The sequence below is a fragment of the mitochondrial genome of Montifringilla taczanowskii (assembly GCF_017590055.1).
Source record: "Montifringilla taczanowskii mitochondrion, complete genome".
Lineage (NCBI taxonomy): Eukaryota > Metazoa > Chordata > Aves > Passeriformes > Passeridae > Onychostruthus > Onychostruthus taczanowskii.
In genome coordinates, this window is record NC_025914.1 from 1 (window position 1) to 16,917 (window position 16,917).

Sequence of the window (16,917 nt, forward strand, 5' to 3'; positions counted from 1 at the left end):
GTCCTTGTAGCTTATAAAAAGCATGACACTGAAGACGTCAAGATGGCTGCCACACAACACCCAAGGACAAAAGACTTAGTCCTAACCTTACTGTTAGTTTTTGCTAGGTATATACATGCAAGTATCTGCGTGCCAGTGTAGACGCCCTGGACACCCTAACACAGGTAGATAGGAGCGGGTATCAGGCTCACCATCACCGTAGCCCAAAACGCCTCGCAATTGCCACACCCCCACGGGTACTCAGCAGTAGTTAACATTAAGCAATGAGTGTAAACTTGACTTAGCCATAGCAAATTTAGGGTCGGTAAATCCTGTGCCAGCCACCGCGGTCAGACAGGAGACCCAAATTAACTTTATAACGGCGTAAAGCGTGGTCACATGCTATCCAAGTAACTAAGATTAAAAAGCAACTGAGCTGTCAAAAGCCCAAGATGCCAATAAGGCCTCCTTATAAAGAAGATCTTAGGACAACGACTAATTGAAACCCACGAAAGCCAGGGCCCAAACTGGGATTAGATACCCCACTATGCCTGGCCCTAAATCTTGATGCTTAACCCTACCAAAGCATCCGCCCGAGAACTACGAGCACTAACGCTTAAAACTCTAAGGACTTGGCGGTGTCCCAAACCCACCTAGAGGAGCCTGTTCTGTAATCGATGATCCACGATATACCTGACCATTCCTTGCCAAAACAGCCTACATACCGCCGTCGCCAGCCCACCTCCCCTGAAAGCCCAACAGTGAGCGCAACAGCCCCACCACGCTAATAAGACAGGTCAAGGTATAGCCCATGGAATGGAAGCAATGGGCTACATTTTCTAAATTAGAACATAACGGCAAAGAGACATGAAACGGTCTCTAGAAGGCGGATTTAGCAGTAAAGTGGGACAATCGAGCCCTCTTTAAGCCGGCTCTGGGGCACGTACATACCGCCCGTCACCCTCCTCGCAGGCGCCCCCCCCCCCCCCATAAATTAATAAGCCACTCAGCCAAAGATGAGGTAAGTCGTAACAAGGTAAGTGTACCGGAAGGTGCACTTAGAACACCAAGACGTAGCTTAAACAAAAGCATTCAGCTTACACCTGAAAGATACTTGCCAACCACAAGTCGTCTTGATGCCAAACTCTAGCCCAATCGACATGACCTGGAATAACAAAGCTACTTCCCCCACACTCAACTAAAGCATTTACTAGTCCCAGTATAGGCGATAGAAAAGACACCATTGGAGCTATAGAGACCACGTACCGTAAGGGAAAGATGAAATAGCAGTGAAAAAGACAAGCTATAAACAGCAAAGATCAACCCTTGTACCTTTTGCATCATGGTCTAGCAAGAAAAACCAAGCAAAATGAATTTAAGTTTGCCACCCCGAAACCCAAGCGAGCTACTTACGAGCAGCTATTATTGAGCGAACCCGTCTCTGTAGCAAAAGAGTGGGATGACTTGTTAGTAGAGGTGAAAAGCCAACCGAGCTGGGTGATAGCTGGTTGCCTGTGAAACGAATCTAAGTTCACTCTTAATTCTTCTCCAAGGAAAACTAACAAACCCTAATGAAGCGAATTAAGGGCAATTTAAAGGAGGGACAGCTCCTTTAAAAAAGAATACAATCTCCACGAGCGGATAAGCATCATAAACCCAAACCTTACTGTGGGCCCTCAAGCAGCCATCAACAAAGAGTGCGTTAAAGCTCAGTACCCTAAAAATATAAAAACCTTGCGACTCCCTCATCATTAACAGGCCAACCTATATTCAAATAGGAGAATTAATGCTAGAATGAGTAACCAGGGTCCTCCCTCTACGACGCAAGCTTACATCCATACATTATTAACAAACCACCAATATACGACTAATCAAACAAGCAGAGTATTACGTATCTTGTTAACCCGACAGAGGAGCGTCTATTAAGAAAGATTAAAACCTGTAAAAGGAACTAGGCAAACCGTCAAGGCCCGACTGTTTACCAAAAACATAGCCTTCAGCAAACCAAAAACAAGTATTGAAGGTGATGCCTGCCCGGTGACTCACGTTCAACGGCCGCGGTATCCTAACCGTGCAAAGGTAGCGCAATCAATTGTCCCATAAATCGAGACTAGTATGAATGGCTAAACGAGGTCTTAACTGTCTCTTACAGGCAATCGGTGAAATTGATCCCCCTGTACAAAAGCAGGGATAACCACATAAGACGAGAAGACCCTGTGGAACTTTAAAATCAGCAACCACCTTACAATACATACTAACCCACCGGGTCCACTATCACATAAGCTACTGGTTCGCGTTTTTCGGTTGGGGCGACCTTGGAGAAAAACAAATCCTCCAAAAATTAGACCACACCTCTAAACTGAGAGCAACCCCTCAACGTGCTAATAGCACCCAGACCCAATATAATTGACCAATGGACCAAGCTACCCCAGGGATAACAGCGCAATCTCCTCCGAGAGTCCGTATCGACGAGGAGGTTTACGACCTCGATGTTGGATCAGGACATCCTAGTGGTGCAGCCGCTACTAAGGGTTCGTTTGTTCAACGATTAACAGTCCTACGTGATCTGAGTTCAGACCGGAGTAATCCAGGTCGGTTTCTATCTATGATGAACTCTTCCCAGTACGAAAGGATAGGAAAAGTAAGGCCAATACTCCAAGCAAGCCTTCGCCTTAAGTGATGAAACCAACTAAATCACAAAAAGCTATCACACCACACCACGTCCAAGAAAAGGATTAGCTAGCGTGGCAGAGCTCGGAAAATGCAAAAGGCTTAAGTCCTTTAACTCAGAGGTTCAAATCCTCTCCCTAGCTTAACCCAAACCAACATAATAACATGACAAACTATCCCCTCCTAATTAATTTCATCATAGCCCTCTCCTACGCCCTACCCATCCTAATCGCAGTAGCCTTTCTCACACTGGTAGAACGCAAAATCCTAAGCTACATACAAGGCCGAAAGGGCCCAAATGTCGTAGGCCCATTCGGACTCCTGCAACCCCTAGCCGATGGGGTAAAACTATTCATCAAAGAGCCCATCCGACCTTCAACCTCCTCCCCAATCATGTTTCTCATAACCCCAATGCTGGCCCTCCTACTAGCAATCTCCGTTTGAACCCCACTCCCCCTTCCATTCTCCCTAGCAGACCTAAACTTAGGCCTACTATTCCTGCTAGCCATATCAAGCCTAGCAGTATACTCAATCCTGTGATCAGGGTGAGCTTCCAACTCAAAATATGCCCTGATCGGAGCACTACGGGCTGTAGCCCAAACAATCTCCTACGAAGTAACCTTAGCAATCATCCTACTATCTGTGATCCTTTTAAGCGGAAACTACACCCTTGGTACCCTCGCAGTTACCCAAGAACCCCTCTACCTAATCTTCTCCTGCTGACCTCTAGCCATAATATGATATGTGTCTACACTCGCCGAAACTAACCGCGCCCCATTCGACCTAACAGAAGGCGAATCAGAACTAGTCTCCGGGTTCAACGTAGAATATGCAGCAGGCCCCTTCGCCCTTTTCTTCTTAGCTGAATACGCCAACATCATACTCATAAATACACTAACCGCCATCCTGTTCTTTAATCCCAGCTTCCTAAATCCACCCCAAGAGCTATTCCCCATTGTATTGGCTACAAAAGCACTGCTTCTATCAGCAGGGTTCCTATGAGTCCGTGCCTCCTACCCCCGATTCCGATACGACCAGCTAATACACCTACTATGAAAAAACTTCCTACCACTCACACTAGCCCTATGCCTCTGACACACCAGCATACCGATCTGCTACGCGGGCCTACCGCCTTATCTAAGGGTCCTGGAAATGTGCCTGAACACTAAGGGTCACTATGATAAAGTGAACATAGAGGTATACCAGCCCTCTCATTTCCTTAGCCCTTAGAAAAGCAGGAATCGAACCTGCACTAGAGGAATCAAAATCCTCCATACTTCCTTTATATTACTTTCTAGTAGGGTCAGCTAAACAAGCTATCGGGCCCATACCCCGAAAATGATGGTTCAACTCCTTCCCCTACTAATAAACCCCCAAGCAAAACTAGTATTTATCTTTAGCTTATTCCTGGGAACAACCATCACAATATCAAGCAACCACTGAATCATGGCCTGAACAGGTCTTGAAATCAACACACTTGCCATCCTACCTCTAATCTCAAAATCTCACCACCCTCGAGCCATTGAGGCTGCCACTAAATATTTCCTAGTACAAGCAGCCGCCTCCACCCTAGTCCTATTTTCCAGTATGACTAATGCATGACACACGGGACAATGAGACATCACCCAGCTCACACACCCAATCTCATGCTTAATCCTAACTTCAGCAATTGCAATAAAACTAGGACTAGTACCATTCCACTTCTGATTCCCGGAAGTACTTCAAGGCTCCCCCCTTACCACAGGACTCCTGCTGTCCACTGCCATAAAACTTCCACCAATTACACTACTCTACATAACCTCACCCTCCTTAAACACCACCCTCCTAACCACCATGGCTATCCTTTCGGCAGCTCTAGGAGGATGAATGGGCCTTAACCAGACACAAATCCGAAAAATTCTAGCCTTCTCCTCCATCTCCCACCTAGGCTGAATAGCAATCATCATCGTCTACAACCCAAAACTCACCCTACTCAACTTCTACCTATACACCCTAATAACTGCAACAGTGTTCCTCGCCCTAAATTCAATCAAAGTCTTAAAACTATCCACCCTGATAACGGCATGGACCAAAGTACCCTCATTAAACGCAATACTCCTCCTAACTCTGCTCTCACTTGCAGGACTTCCCCCACTAACAGGATTCCTACCTAAATGACTCATTATTCAAGAGCTAACTAAACAAGACATAGCCCCGACAGCAACAATCCTTTCCCTTCTCTCCTTACTAGGACTGTTCTTCTATTTACGCCTAGCATACTGTACAACAATTACACTTCCCCCACACACCACAAACCATATAAAACTATGACATACTAGCAAACCAACTAATATCCTAATCGCTATCCTAGCTACTATGTCCATCATTCTTCTCCCCATCTCCCCCATGATCCTCACCATCATCTAAGAAACTTAGGATTACCTAAACCGAAGGCCTTCAAAGCCTTAAACAAGAGTGAAACTCTCTTAGTTTCTGCTAAAGTCCGCAGGATATTACCCTGCATCCCCTGAATGCAACTCAGATACTTTAATTAAGCTAGGACCTTATTATGTCTCCCTAGACAGATGGGCTTCGATCCCATAATATTATAGTTAACAGCTATATGCCCAAACCAACAGGCTTCTGCCTAAGGCCCCGGTACACAATTAATGCACATCAATGAGCTTGCAACTCACTATGAACTTCACTACAGAGCCGATAAGAAGAGGAATTAAACCTCTGTAAAAAGGACTACAGCCTAACGCTTACACACTCAGCCATCTTACCTATGACATTCATTACCCGATGACTATTTTCAACTAACCACAAAGATATCGGAACTCTATACCTAATCTTCGGCGCATGAGCTGGGATAGTAGGTACCGCCCTAAGTCTCCTCATTCGAGCAGAACTAGGACAACCCGGAGCCCTCCTAGGAGACGACCAAGTATACAACGTAGTCGTCACAGCCCACGCCTTCGTAATAATCTTCTTCATAGTTATACCAATTATAATTGGAGGATTTGGAAACTGACTAGTTCCCTTAATAATCGGAGCACCAGACATAGCATTCCCACGAATAAACAATATAAGCTTCTGACTACTACCTCCATCCTTTCTCCTCTTACTAGCATCCTCCACAGTAGAAGCAGGAGTAGGTACAGGTTGAACAGTATACCCACCACTAGCTGGTAACCTGGCCCACGCCGGAGCCTCAGTAGACCTAGCAATCTTCTCCCTGCACCTAGCCGGCATCTCATCCATCCTGGGTGCAATCAACTTTATCACAACAGCAATCAACATAAAACCCCCTGCCCTCTCACAATACCAAACACCTCTATTCGTCTGATCTGTACTAATTACCGCAGTACTCCTGCTCCTGTCACTACCAGTTCTAGCCGCAGGCATTACAATACTTCTTACAGATCGTAACCTCAATACTACATTTTTCGACCCTGCAGGTGGAGGAGACCCAGTCCTATACCAACATCTATTCTGATTCTTCGGACACCCAGAAGTATACATCCTGATCCTGCCAGGATTTGGGATCATCTCGCACGTCGTAACCTACTACGCAGGAAAAAAAGAACCATTTGGATACATAGGAATAGTATGAGCGATACTATCTATCGGTTTCTTAGGGTTTATTGTCTGAGCCCACCACATGTTCACAGTAGGAATGGACGTTGATACCCGAGCATACTTCACATCCGCTACAATAATCATTGCCATTCCAACAGGCATTAAAGTATTTAGTTGATTAGCCACCCTACACGGAGGAACAATCAAATGAGACCCACCAATACTATGAGCCCTAGGATTCATCTTCCTATTCACCATCGGAGGACTGACAGGGATCGTTCTAGCAAACTCCTCACTAGACATCGCCCTGCACGATACTTACTACGTAGTAGCCCACTTCCACTATGTCCTATCAATAGGAGCAGTATTCGCAATCCTGGCCGGCTTCACACACTGATTCCCCCTATTCACTGGGTACACCCTGCACTCAACATGAGCCAAAACACACTTTGGAGTAATGTTCGTAGGCGTAAACCTAACCTTCTTCCCCCAACATTTCCTAGGCCTAGCCGGAATACCACGACGATACTCAGACTACCCTGATGCCTACACATTATGAAACACTATCTCCTCAGTAGGATCCCTCATTTCCCTAACAGCCGTAATCATGCTAGTATTTATCATCTGAGAAGCCTTTGCATCCAAACGCAAAGCCACACAACCAGAACTAACAAGCACCAATGTTGAATGAATCCACGGCTGCCCACCCCCATTCCACACCTTTGAAGAACCAGCCTTCGTCCAAGTCCAAGAAAGGAAGGAGTCGAACCCCCATATGTTGGTTTCAAGCCAACCGCATAGACCACTTATGCTTCTTTCTCATTAGAGGTGTTAGTAAAACAATTACATAGCCTTGTCAAGACTAAATCGCAGGTGAAAACCCAGCACACCTCCATCTAAATGGCCAACCACTCACAACTTAACTTCCAAGACGCCGCTTCACCTATTATAGAAGAACTAATAGGATTCCACGACCACGCTCTGATAGTTGCCCTAGCAATTTGCAGCCTAGTCCTTTACCTGCTTACCCTCATACTTACAGAAAAGCTATCATCAAGTACAGTCAACGCACAAGAAATTGAGCTAGTTTGAACAATCCTACCAGCCATAGTGCTGGTCATGCTCGCCCTACCCTCCCTACGAATCCTGTACATAATAGACGAAATCAATGAACCTGACCTAACCCTCAAAGCCATCGGTCACCAATGATACTGATCATACGAATACACTGACCTCAAGGACTTCACATTTGATTCCTACATAATCCCCACAACAGACCTACCCCTAGGGCACTTCCGCCTACTAGAAGTAGACCACCGTGTTATTGTCCCTATAAGTTCCACAATTCGAGTAATCGTCACTGCAGACGACGTACTTCACTCATGAGCCGTCCCCAGCCTAGGCGTAAAAACCGACGCAATCCCAGGGCGCCTCAACCAAACCTCTTTCCTTGCCTCCCGACCTGGAGTATTCTACGGACAATGCTCAGAAATCTGCGGAGCCAACCACAGCTTCATACCAATCGTAGTAGAATCTACTCCCCTCGCTAACTTCGAAAACTGATCTTCTCTAATATCATCCTAATCATTAAGAAGCTATGAACCAGCATTAGCCTTTTAAGCTAAAGAAAGAGGGTTTCCCCCCTCCTTAATGACATGCCCCAACTAAATCCTAACCCCTGATTCTTTATTATAATCATTTCATGACTAACCTTCTCCATAATCATTCAACCCAAACTTCTATCATTTGTTTCAACAAACCCCCCATCTCATAAGTCCACTGTAGCCCCAAGCACCACCCCCTGAACCTGACCATGAACCTAAGCTTCTTCGATCAATTCTCGAGTCCATCACTTCTAGGAATCCCACTGATTCTCATCTCAATAACATTCCCAGCCCTACTTCTTCCCTCCCTAGACAACCGATGAATTACCAATCGCCTCTCAACACTCCAACTTTGATTCATCAACCTAGTCACAAAACAACTAATAATACCCCTAAACAAAAAAGGACACAAGTGAGCCCTAATCCTAACGTCCCTTATAATCTTCCTCCTATTAATCAATCTACTAGGTCTATTACCATACACATTCACCCCAACCACCCAACTATCCATAAATCTAGCCCTAGCATTCCCCCTATGACTTGCCACTCTACTAACAGGCCTACGAAACCAACCATCCGCTTCCCTAGGCCACCTCCTCCCAGAAGGCACCCCAACCCCACTAATCCCAGCCCTAATTTTAATCGAAACAACAAGTCTACTTATTCGCCCACTAGCCCTAGGAGTACGGCTAACAGCCAACTTAACAGCAGGCCACCTACTCATTCAACTCATCTCCACAGCCACAACAGCCCTATTCTCAACGATACCAGTAGTTTCCCTACTAACTTTACTAGTCCTGTTCCTACTAACAATCCTGGAAGTAGCAGTAGCAATAATTCAAGCCTACGTCTTCGTGCTTCTATTAAGCCTTTACCTTCAAGAAAACATCTAACACCACAATGGCTCACCAAGCACACTCTTACCACATAGTAGACCCAAGCCCATGACCCATTTTCGGAGCAGCCGCCGCCCTACTAACCACCTCAGGGCTGACAATATGATTTCACTACAACTCCCCTCGACTCCTCATCCTCGGCCTTGTCACCACCGCCTTAGTCATGTTCCAATGATGACGTGACATCGTACGAGAAAGCACCTTCCAAGGCCACCACACCCCAACCGTTCAAAAAGGGCTACGATACGGAATAGCCCTATTCATCACGTCAGAAGCCTTTTTCTTCCTAGGCTTCTTCTGGGCCTTCTTCCACTCAAGCCTGGCTCCTACTCCAGAACTAGGCGGACAATGACCCCCAGTTGGAATCAAACCCCTAAACCCTATAGAAGTACCACTTCTGAATACTGCCATCCTCCTGGCTTCCGGAGTCACCGTAACATGAGCCCACCACAGCATCACAGAGGCCAAACGAAAACAAGCAATTCAAGCCCTATCCCTAACAGTCCTACTAGGATTCTACTTCACCGCCCTCCAAGCCATAGAATACTACGAAGCTCCTTTCTCCATCGCCGATGGGGTTTATGGTTCCACCTTCTTCGTTGCCACTGGGTTCCATGGCCTACACGTAATTATTGGCTCTACATTCCTCTTTGTATGCCTCCTACGCCTAATCAAATACCACTTCACACCCACCCACCACTTCGGATTTGAGGCAGCAGCCTGATACTGACACTTCGTAGACGTCGTATGATTATTCCTCTACATCTCTATCTACTGATGAGGATCCTACTCTTCTAGTATATTAATTACAATCGACTTCCAATCCTTAAAATCTGGTTTAAATCCAGAGAAGAGTAATAAACATAATCCTATTCATACTAACCCTTTCATTCACCCTAAGCATACTCCTTACCGCACTAAACTTTTGACTAGCCCAAATAAACCCCGACTCAGAAAAACTATCCCCATACGAATGCGGATTCGACCCTCTAGGATCGGCTCGACTACCCTTCTCCATTCGCTTCTTTCTTGTCGCCATTCTGTTCCTCCTATTCGACCTAGAAATCGCCCTATTACTACCCCTGCCATGAGCCACCCAACTACAATCCCCCATCATCACCCTAGCCTGAACCTCCCTACTCATTCTTCTTCTTACACTGGGACTAATCTATGAATGAATCCAAGGAGGACTAGAATGAGCAGAATAACAGAAAGTTAGTCTAACCAAGACAGTTGATTTCGACTCAACAGATTATAGCTCAAACCCTATAACTTTCTTTATGTCCTACCTTCACCTAAGCTTCTATTCAGCCTTCACACTAAGCAGCCTGGGCCTAGCCTTCCACCGAACCCACCTGATCTCAGCCCTACTATGCCTAGAAAGCATAATATTGTCCATATACATTGCCCTAGCTATATGACCCATTCAAATGCAAGCACCATCATCCACTATTCTCCCCATTATCATATTAACCTTCTCTGCCTGCGAAGCAGGCGCGGGGCTGGCTCTATTAGTAGCCTCTACCCGAACCCACGGCTCCGACCTACTACACAACTTCAATCTCCTACGATGCTAAAAATCATTATCCCAACCGCTATACTACTACCTCTCACCTTCCTCTCCCCACGTAAATATCTCTGAACCAACACCACCCTATACAGCCTATTAATTGCCTTCATCAGCCTCCAATGACTTACGCCTACGTACTACCCAAGCAAAAGCCTGACCCCCTGAACTTCTATCGACCAAATCTCCTCCCCCTTATTAGTCCTCTCCTGCTGACTCCTCCCCCTTATAATCATAGCAAGCCAAAACCACCTAGAACCAGAACCTACTATCCGCAAACGAATCTTCGCTACAACGATCATTCTAGCCCAACTATCCATCCTGTTAGCCTTCTCGGCCTCAGAACTGATACTCTTCTACATTGCATTCGAAGCCACCCTAATCCCAACCCTCATCCTCATCACCCGATGAGGCAGCCAACCAGAACGCTTAAATGCTGGCATCTATCTCCTATTTTACACCCTTGCCAGCTCACTACCTCTGCTAATCGCCATCTTACACCTACAAAACCATATAGGCACACTATACTTCCCAATACTTAAACTCTCACACCCCCCACTAAACACCTCTTGATCAGGACTGATTGCAAGCCTAGCCTTACTCCTAGCTTTCATGGTCAAAGCCCCACTATACGGCTTACACCTATGACTACCTAAAGCCCACGTAGAAGCCCCTATTGCTGGTTCCATACTTCTAGCTGCCCTACTGCTTAAACTCGGAGGGTACGGAATCATACGAGTCACTATCCTAGTAAACCCAACATTAAACAACCTTCACTACCCCTTTATTACCCTCGCCCTATGAGGTGCATTAATAACTAGCGCCATCTGCCTACGACAAATTGACCTAAAATCACTAATTGCCTACTCATCCGTCAGCCACATAGGCCTAGTAGTAGCCGCAACCATAATCCAAACCCAATGAGCATTCTCAGGAGCAATAATCTTGATAATCTCACACGGCCTCACATCATCAATATTATTCTGTCTGGCCAATACCAACTATGAACGCACTCACAGCCGAATTCTATTACTAACACGAGGACTTCAGCCTATACTACCCCTAATAGCTATCTGATGACTTCTAGCTAACCTCACAAACATAGCCCTTCCCCCAACAACAAACCTCATAGCAGAACTAACCATTGTAGTCGCACTTTTCAACTGATCTGCCTTCACAATCATCCTGACAGGAACCGCAATCCTGCTTACCGCCTCATACACGCTATACATACTCATAATAACACAACGAGGCCCACTCCCATCCCACATTACATCAATCCAAAACTCCTCCACACGAGAACACCTCCTCATAGCCTGCCACATAATCCCAATGTTCCTGCTCATCCTCAAACCCGAACTAATCTCAGGCATCCCTATATGCAAGTATAGTTTCAACCAAAACATTAGACTGTGATTCTAAAAACAGAAGTTAAAACCTTCTTACTCGCCGAGGGGAGGTTGAACCAACGAGAACTGCTAACTCTTGTATCTGAGCATAAAACCTCAGTCCCCTTACTTTCAAAGGATAATAGTAATCCAATGGTCTTAGGAGCCACTTATCTTGGTGCAAATCCAAGTGAAAGTAATGGATATACCCCTAATCCTGAACACATTCATACTTCTAACCCTAGCAACCCTCGTCACTCCTATTGTATTCCCACTCCTATCCGACAACCTCAAAAACACTCCTACAATTATCACAAATACGGTTAAAACCGCCTTCCTAATCAGCCTAGTACCAATAACAATTCACATCTATTCAGGAACAGAAAGCCTGACCTCCTTCTGAGAATGAAAATTCATCATAAACTTCAAAATCCCAATCAGCCTAAAAATAGACTTCTACTCACTCACCTTCTTCCCCATCGCACTGTTCGTGTCATGATCTATCCTACAATTTGCAACCTGATATATAGCCTCAGACCCGTTCATCACAAAATTCTTCACCTACCTCCTATTCTTCCTAATCGCCATACTAATCCTAATCATCGCCAACAACCTATTCGTCCTGTTCATTGGTTGAGAAGGGGTAGGGATTATGTCGTTTCTACTCATCAGCTGATGACACGGACGAGCAGAAGCTAATACTGCAGCCCTTCAGGCCGTACTCTACAACCGAGTCGGAGACGTAGGCCTAATCCTATGTATAGCATGACTAGCATCTGCCATAAACACCTGAGAAATTCACCAACTCCCAACCACATCCCAAACACCAACCCTACCCCTCCTAGGCCTCATTCTAGCCGCAACAGGCAAATCCGCCCAATTTGGTCTACACCCATGACTACCAGCCGCTATAGAAGGACCAACCCCCGTATCCGCCCTACTACACTCCAGCACAATAGTCGTAGCCGGAATCTTCCTACTCATTCGAACCAACCCTCTATTTAACAACAATCAAACCGCCTTAACCCTATGCCTATGCCTGGGAGCCTTAACCACACTATTTGCAGCTACGTGCGCTCTCACCCAAAACGACATTAAAAAAATCATCGCATTCTCTACTTCAAGCCAACTAGGACTAATAATAGTTACAATCGGACTAAACCTCCCTGAACTAGCCTTCCTTCACATTTCAACCCATGCATTCTTCAAAGCCATACTTTTCCTATGCTCAGGCTCTATCATCCACAGCCTAAATGGTGAACAGGACATTCGAAAAATAGGCGGACTCCAAAAGATACTACCTACAACCACCTCATGCCTTACCATCGGCAACTTAGCCCTAATAGGAACACCATTCCTAGCAGGATTCTACTCAAAAGACCAAATCATTGAAAGCCTGAACACATCCTACCTAAATACCTGAGCCCTCCTAATAACTCTCCTAGCCACATCATTCACCGCAGTATACACAATTCGCATGACCGTACTAGTACAGAGCGGCTTCGTTCGAATTCCGCCCTTAGCCCCAATCAATGAAAACAACCCAGCAATTACTTCCCCCATCACCCGCCTAGCACTTGGTAGCATCACTGCAGGATTCCTCATTACCTCATACATCATTCCCACAAAAACCCCACCAATAACTATACCTCTGTCCGTTAAAATAACAGCCCTCGCAGTGACAGTACTAGGAATCGCCCTAGCCTTAGAAATCTCAAAAACGACTCAAATACATATTCTAACAAAACAAGCCCCCCTCTCAAACTTCTCCATCTCCCTAGGATATTTCAACCCCCTAACACACCGCTTCACCTCAACCAACCTCCTAAACGGAGGACAAAAAATTGCCTCCCACCTAATAGACCTATCCTGATATAAAATGCTAGGCCCAGAAGGACTAGCCAACCTGCAACTAGCAGCATCCAAAGCTTTAACCACCCTCCACTCTGGCCTAATCAAGGCCTACCTAGGATCATTCGCCCTATCCATCCTCATCATCCTCATGTCTTCATACAGAACCACCTAATGGCCCCCAATCTTCGTAAAAACCACCAAATCCTAAAAATCATCAATGACGCCCTAATTGATCTCCCCACACCATCCAACATTTCAACATGATGGAACTTCGGATCACTATTAGGTATCTGCTTAATTTCCCAAATTGTCACAGGTCTGCTACTAGCCACACACTATACAGCAGACACCAACCTAGCATTCTCCTCCGTCGCCCATATATGCCGAGACGTCCAATTTGGCTGACTAATCCGTAACCTCCATGCAAACGGAGCCTCACTCTTCTTCATCTGCATCTACCTACACATCGGCCGAGGACTCTACTACGGCTCATACCTAAACAAAGAAACCTGAAACATCGGAGTAGTTCTACTTCTAACCCTTATGGCAACCGCCTTCGTAGGATACGTCCTGCCATGAGGCCAAATATCCTTCTGAGGAGCTACAGTCATCACAAACCTATTCTCAGCAATCCCCTACATCGGACAAACATTAGTCGAATGAGCCTGAGGCGGATTCTCAGTAGATAACCCCACATTAACCCGATTCTTTGCCCTCCACTTCTTACTCCCATTCGTCATCGTAGGCCTCACACTAGTTCACCTCACATTCCTACACGAAACAGGATCGAACAACCCACTAGGAATTCCCTCAGACTGCGACAAAATTCCTTTCCACCCATACTACACTGTAAAAGACATCCTAGGATTCGCACTAATACTTATTCTATTAGTCTCCCTAGCCCTATTCTCCCCTAACCTCCTAGGAGACCCAGAAAATTTCACGCCAGCCAACCCCTTAGTAACACCTCCCCACATCAAACCCGAATGATATTTCTTATTCGCCTACGCCATCCTACGATCCATTCCAAACAAACTAGGAGGGGTATTGGCCCTAGCCGCCTCAATCCTTGTACTATTCCTAACTCCGCTCCTCCACACATCAAAGCTACGATCCATAACCTTCCGTCCCCTCTCCCAAATCCTGTTCTGGACCCTAGTTGCCAACGTACTAGTCCTCACCTGAGTAGGCAGCCAACCAGTAGAACACCCATTCATTATCATCGGCCAACTAGCTTCACTCTCATACTTCACAATTATCCTAGTACTATTCCCCCTTGTAGCCATCCTAGAAAACAAGTTACTCAAACTCTAATTAACCCTTAATTAACTCTAATAGTTTATAAAAACATTGGTCTTGTAAGCCAAAGATTGAAGATTACGCCCCTTCTTAGAGTTCAACCCCACTACCTCAGGAAAAAAGGACTTAAACCTTTATCACCAACTCCCAAAGCTGGCATTTTCAACTAAACTATTTCCTGAATCCTCCCCTCCTCCCTACACAGCCCGAATAGCCCCCCGAGACAACCCTCGCACAAGCTCTAACACCACAAACAAAGTCAACAATAACCCCCACCCCCCAATTAAAAGCAACCCAACCCCTTCCGAATAAAGCAAAGCCGCTCCACTAAAATCAGACCGAACCGATAATAAACCCCCATTATTCACTGTCCCCACATCCACCAACAACTCCACCACACCTCCCACAACAAGCCCCACCATAATAACCAAGCCCATCCCAAAACCATAACCAACAACCCCCAAACTACCCCAAGCCTCGGGATAAGGATCCGCCGCTAACGATACTGAATAAACAAACACTACCAACATCCCCCCTAAATACACCATAACAAGCACCAAAGACACAAAGGAAACCCCCAAACTCACCAACCAACCACATCCCGCAACAGCTGCTGCAACCAGCCCTAACACCCCATAATAAGGAGAAGGATTGGATGCAACTGCCAACCCCCCTAAAGCAAAACATAACCCCAAAAATAATACAAATTCTAACATAAATTCTTACTCGGCCTTTCTCCGAGATCTACAGCCTGAAAAGCCGTCGTTATGAAGCTTTAACTATAAGAACGCCTAGCTCCACCCATCCATTCCCCCCCCCCTTTCCCCCCCACGAGCATGGTTTTATTCATGCTTACTAGGGTATGCATAATATGCATCACACTATTTGCCACATCAAACAGTCTATGAAATGTAGGATACTCCACATCATACGCTATGGCACTCCACAAAAAGCCCAAACATTATCTCCAAAACAGATGTTATACGGACAATTACACCACCAGATACATTCTTGCTTCAGGTACCATACAGCCCAAGTGTTCCTACCAAAGGCCGAGCCGCAAGCGTCACCCACAGACCCAGGAACTTACCACTATACCCAACATCCACTCTCGTAAACGAGGAATACACCAGTACACCTTTGAATTCTCCTAGTCTACCGAGTTCGCCCACCTCCTAGGTAATATTCTAATCCAACAGCCTTCAAGCACTCCCAAGCCAGAGGACCAGGTTATCTATTAACTGCGCTTCTCACGAGAACCGAGCTACTCAACGTTATAGGTGATTTAGGTTATTGGCTTCAGGCGCATACTTTCCCCCTAACCGCCGAGCTCAACTTGCTCTTTTGCGCTATTGGTTGTAACTTCAGGACCATGAACTCCTCCAAACCCCCTCACTTGCTCTTCACAGATACAAGTGGTCGGTTGGATTCTCCTCCCTAATCTCACCGGGTTGTAGGCATACCGACCTTCTACACTTGGTTTTTTTTAATATCCTTTCAATAAGCCCTTCAAGTGCGTAGCAGGAGTTATCTTCCTCTTGACATGTCCATCACATGACCGTCGAACATATGAATCCCCTAACACTTGGAATGTCATGGTTTGATGGATAAGGTCGTCGCAAACTTGACACTGATGCACTTTGACCCCATTCATGGAGGGCGCGCTAATCACCTCTAAGTAAGCAGATAGTGTAATGGTTGCCGGACATATTTATTATTTTTCCATTTTCTAGGAACTTGCGTTTAAAACCCATTTTTAAACGTTTGTTTTTTTTATCTTGAAATTTTTATCGTTTTTAACCAAAAAATTAAACCATATTTCCCTAGATTTATCAAAACATTTATCATTCATTCATCTTAAACCAACCTTCCTCTCTATTTTCTAGTATTACAAACCAAACAATCAACCATTATCATTTCATTAAACAACTCAAAATAATTGTAGAAATAACCCTAAAACTAATCACCACCCACCAGACACCCAACCCACACAACCAAATTCACCCCATATCCCCCTGCCTCCTTCCACTTTCTAAAAACCAAACAAAAATACAAATCATAAACACAAATTATTAACCAACAATGCATCACAAACCAAC

The 16,917-nt window shown here is 45.5% G+C and overlaps 13 protein-coding genes across 13 annotated transcripts, besides 25 other annotated features; 12 read left to right on the plus strand and 1 right to left on the minus strand. All coding sequences in view use genetic code 2, as the record gives it.

Annotated features, from left to right (window-relative positions):
- Nucleotides 1–69, plus strand: a tRNA (tRNA-Phe).
- Nucleotides 70–1,046, plus strand: an rRNA (12S ribosomal RNA).
- Nucleotides 1,047–1,116, plus strand: a tRNA (tRNA-Val).
- Nucleotides 1,117–2,717, plus strand: an rRNA (16S ribosomal RNA).
- Nucleotides 2,718–2,792, plus strand: a tRNA (tRNA-Leu).
- Nucleotides 2,793–2,814: 22 nt separating this feature from the next.
- ND1 (NADH dehydrogenase subunit 1) lies at nt 2,815–3,792 on the plus strand. Its single transcript has one exon. The coding sequence runs from the start codon at nt 2,815–2,817 to the stop codon at nt 3,790–3,792; it is 978 nt and encodes a 325-aa protein (YP_009111842.1).
- Nucleotides 3,793–3,797: 5 nt separating this feature from the next.
- Nucleotides 3,798–3,869, plus strand: a tRNA (tRNA-Ile).
- A 6-nt stretch (nt 3,870–3,875) lies between these two features.
- Nucleotides 3,876–3,946, minus strand: a tRNA (tRNA-Gln).
- Nucleotides 3,946–4,014, plus strand: a tRNA (tRNA-Met).
- On the plus strand, nt 4,015–5,054 carry ND2 (NADH dehydrogenase subunit 2). Its single transcript has one exon. A coding segment is annotated over exon 1 (1,040 nt).
- Nucleotides 5,055–5,124, plus strand: a tRNA (tRNA-Trp).
- Nucleotide 5,125: 1 nt separating this feature from the next.
- Nucleotides 5,126–5,194, minus strand: a tRNA (tRNA-Ala).
- An 11-nt stretch (nt 5,195–5,205) lies between these two features.
- Nucleotides 5,206–5,278, minus strand: a tRNA (tRNA-Asn).
- Nucleotides 5,279–5,345, minus strand: a tRNA (tRNA-Cys).
- Nucleotides 5,345–5,415, minus strand: a tRNA (tRNA-Tyr).
- Nucleotide 5,416: 1 nt separating this feature from the next.
- Nucleotides 5,417–6,967, plus strand: COX1 (cytochrome c oxidase subunit I). Its single transcript has one exon. It carries the CDS (start codon nt 5,417–5,419, stop codon nt 6,965–6,967), a length of 1,551 nt encoding a protein of 516 aa, YP_009111844.1.
- Nucleotides 6,959–7,031, minus strand: a tRNA (tRNA-Ser).
- Nucleotides 7,032–7,035: 4 nt separating this feature from the next.
- Nucleotides 7,036–7,104, plus strand: a tRNA (tRNA-Asp).
- A 6-nt stretch (nt 7,105–7,110) lies between these two features.
- Nucleotides 7,111–7,794, plus strand: COX2 (cytochrome c oxidase subunit II). Its single transcript has one exon. It carries the CDS (start codon nt 7,111–7,113, stop codon nt 7,792–7,794), a length of 684 nt encoding a protein of 227 aa, YP_009111845.1.
- A 1-nt stretch (nt 7,795) lies between these two features.
- Nucleotides 7,796–7,864, plus strand: a tRNA (tRNA-Lys).
- Nucleotide 7,865: 1 nt separating this feature from the next.
- Nucleotides 7,866–8,033, plus strand: ATP8 (ATP synthase F0 subunit 8). The gene has a single exon. The coding sequence runs from the start codon at nt 7,866–7,868 to the stop codon at nt 8,031–8,033; it is 168 nt and encodes a 55-aa protein (YP_009111846.1).
- Nucleotides 8,024–8,707, plus strand: ATP6 (ATP synthase F0 subunit 6). The gene has a single exon. It carries the CDS (start codon nt 8,024–8,026, stop codon nt 8,705–8,707), a length of 684 nt encoding a protein of 227 aa, YP_009111847.1.
- A 7-nt stretch (nt 8,708–8,714) lies between these two features.
- COX3 (cytochrome c oxidase subunit III) lies at nt 8,715–9,498 on the plus strand. Its single transcript has one exon. A coding segment is annotated over exon 1 (784 nt).
- Nucleotides 9,499–9,567, plus strand: a tRNA (tRNA-Gly).
- On the plus strand, nt 9,568–9,918 carry ND3 (NADH dehydrogenase subunit 3). The gene has a single exon. It carries the CDS (start codon nt 9,568–9,570, stop codon nt 9,916–9,918), a length of 351 nt encoding a protein of 116 aa, YP_009111849.1.
- A 1-nt stretch (nt 9,919) lies between these two features.
- Nucleotides 9,920–9,989, plus strand: a tRNA (tRNA-Arg).
- Nucleotide 9,990: 1 nt separating this feature from the next.
- Nucleotides 9,991–10,287, plus strand: ND4L (NADH dehydrogenase subunit 4L). The gene has a single exon. It carries the CDS (start codon nt 9,991–9,993, stop codon nt 10,285–10,287), a length of 297 nt encoding a protein of 98 aa, YP_009111850.1.
- On the plus strand, nt 10,281–11,658 carry ND4 (NADH dehydrogenase subunit 4). Its single transcript has one exon. A coding segment is annotated over exon 1 (1,378 nt).
- Nucleotides 11,659–11,728, plus strand: a tRNA (tRNA-His).
- Nucleotides 11,729–11,794, plus strand: a tRNA (tRNA-Ser).
- Nucleotides 11,794–11,864, plus strand: a tRNA (tRNA-Leu).
- ND5 (NADH dehydrogenase subunit 5) lies at nt 11,865–13,682 on the plus strand. Its single transcript has one exon. It carries the CDS (start codon nt 11,865–11,867, stop codon nt 13,680–13,682), a length of 1,818 nt encoding a protein of 605 aa, YP_009111852.1.
- Nucleotides 13,683–13,690: 8 nt separating this feature from the next.
- Nucleotides 13,691–14,833, plus strand: CYTB (cytochrome b). The gene has a single exon. The coding sequence runs from the start codon at nt 13,691–13,693 to the stop codon at nt 14,831–14,833; it is 1,143 nt and encodes a 380-aa protein (YP_009111853.1).
- A 14-nt stretch (nt 14,834–14,847) lies between these two features.
- Nucleotides 14,848–14,925, plus strand: a tRNA (tRNA-Thr).
- Nucleotides 14,926–14,929: 4 nt separating this feature from the next.
- Nucleotides 14,930–14,999, minus strand: a tRNA (tRNA-Pro).
- A 16-nt stretch (nt 15,000–15,015) lies between these two features.
- Nucleotides 15,016–15,534, minus strand: ND6 (NADH dehydrogenase subunit 6). The gene has a single exon. It carries the CDS (start codon nt 15,532–15,534, stop codon nt 15,016–15,018), a length of 519 nt encoding a protein of 172 aa, YP_009111854.1.
- Nucleotide 15,535: 1 nt separating this feature from the next.
- Nucleotides 15,536–15,607, minus strand: a tRNA (tRNA-Glu).
- Nucleotides 15,608–16,917: a D loop.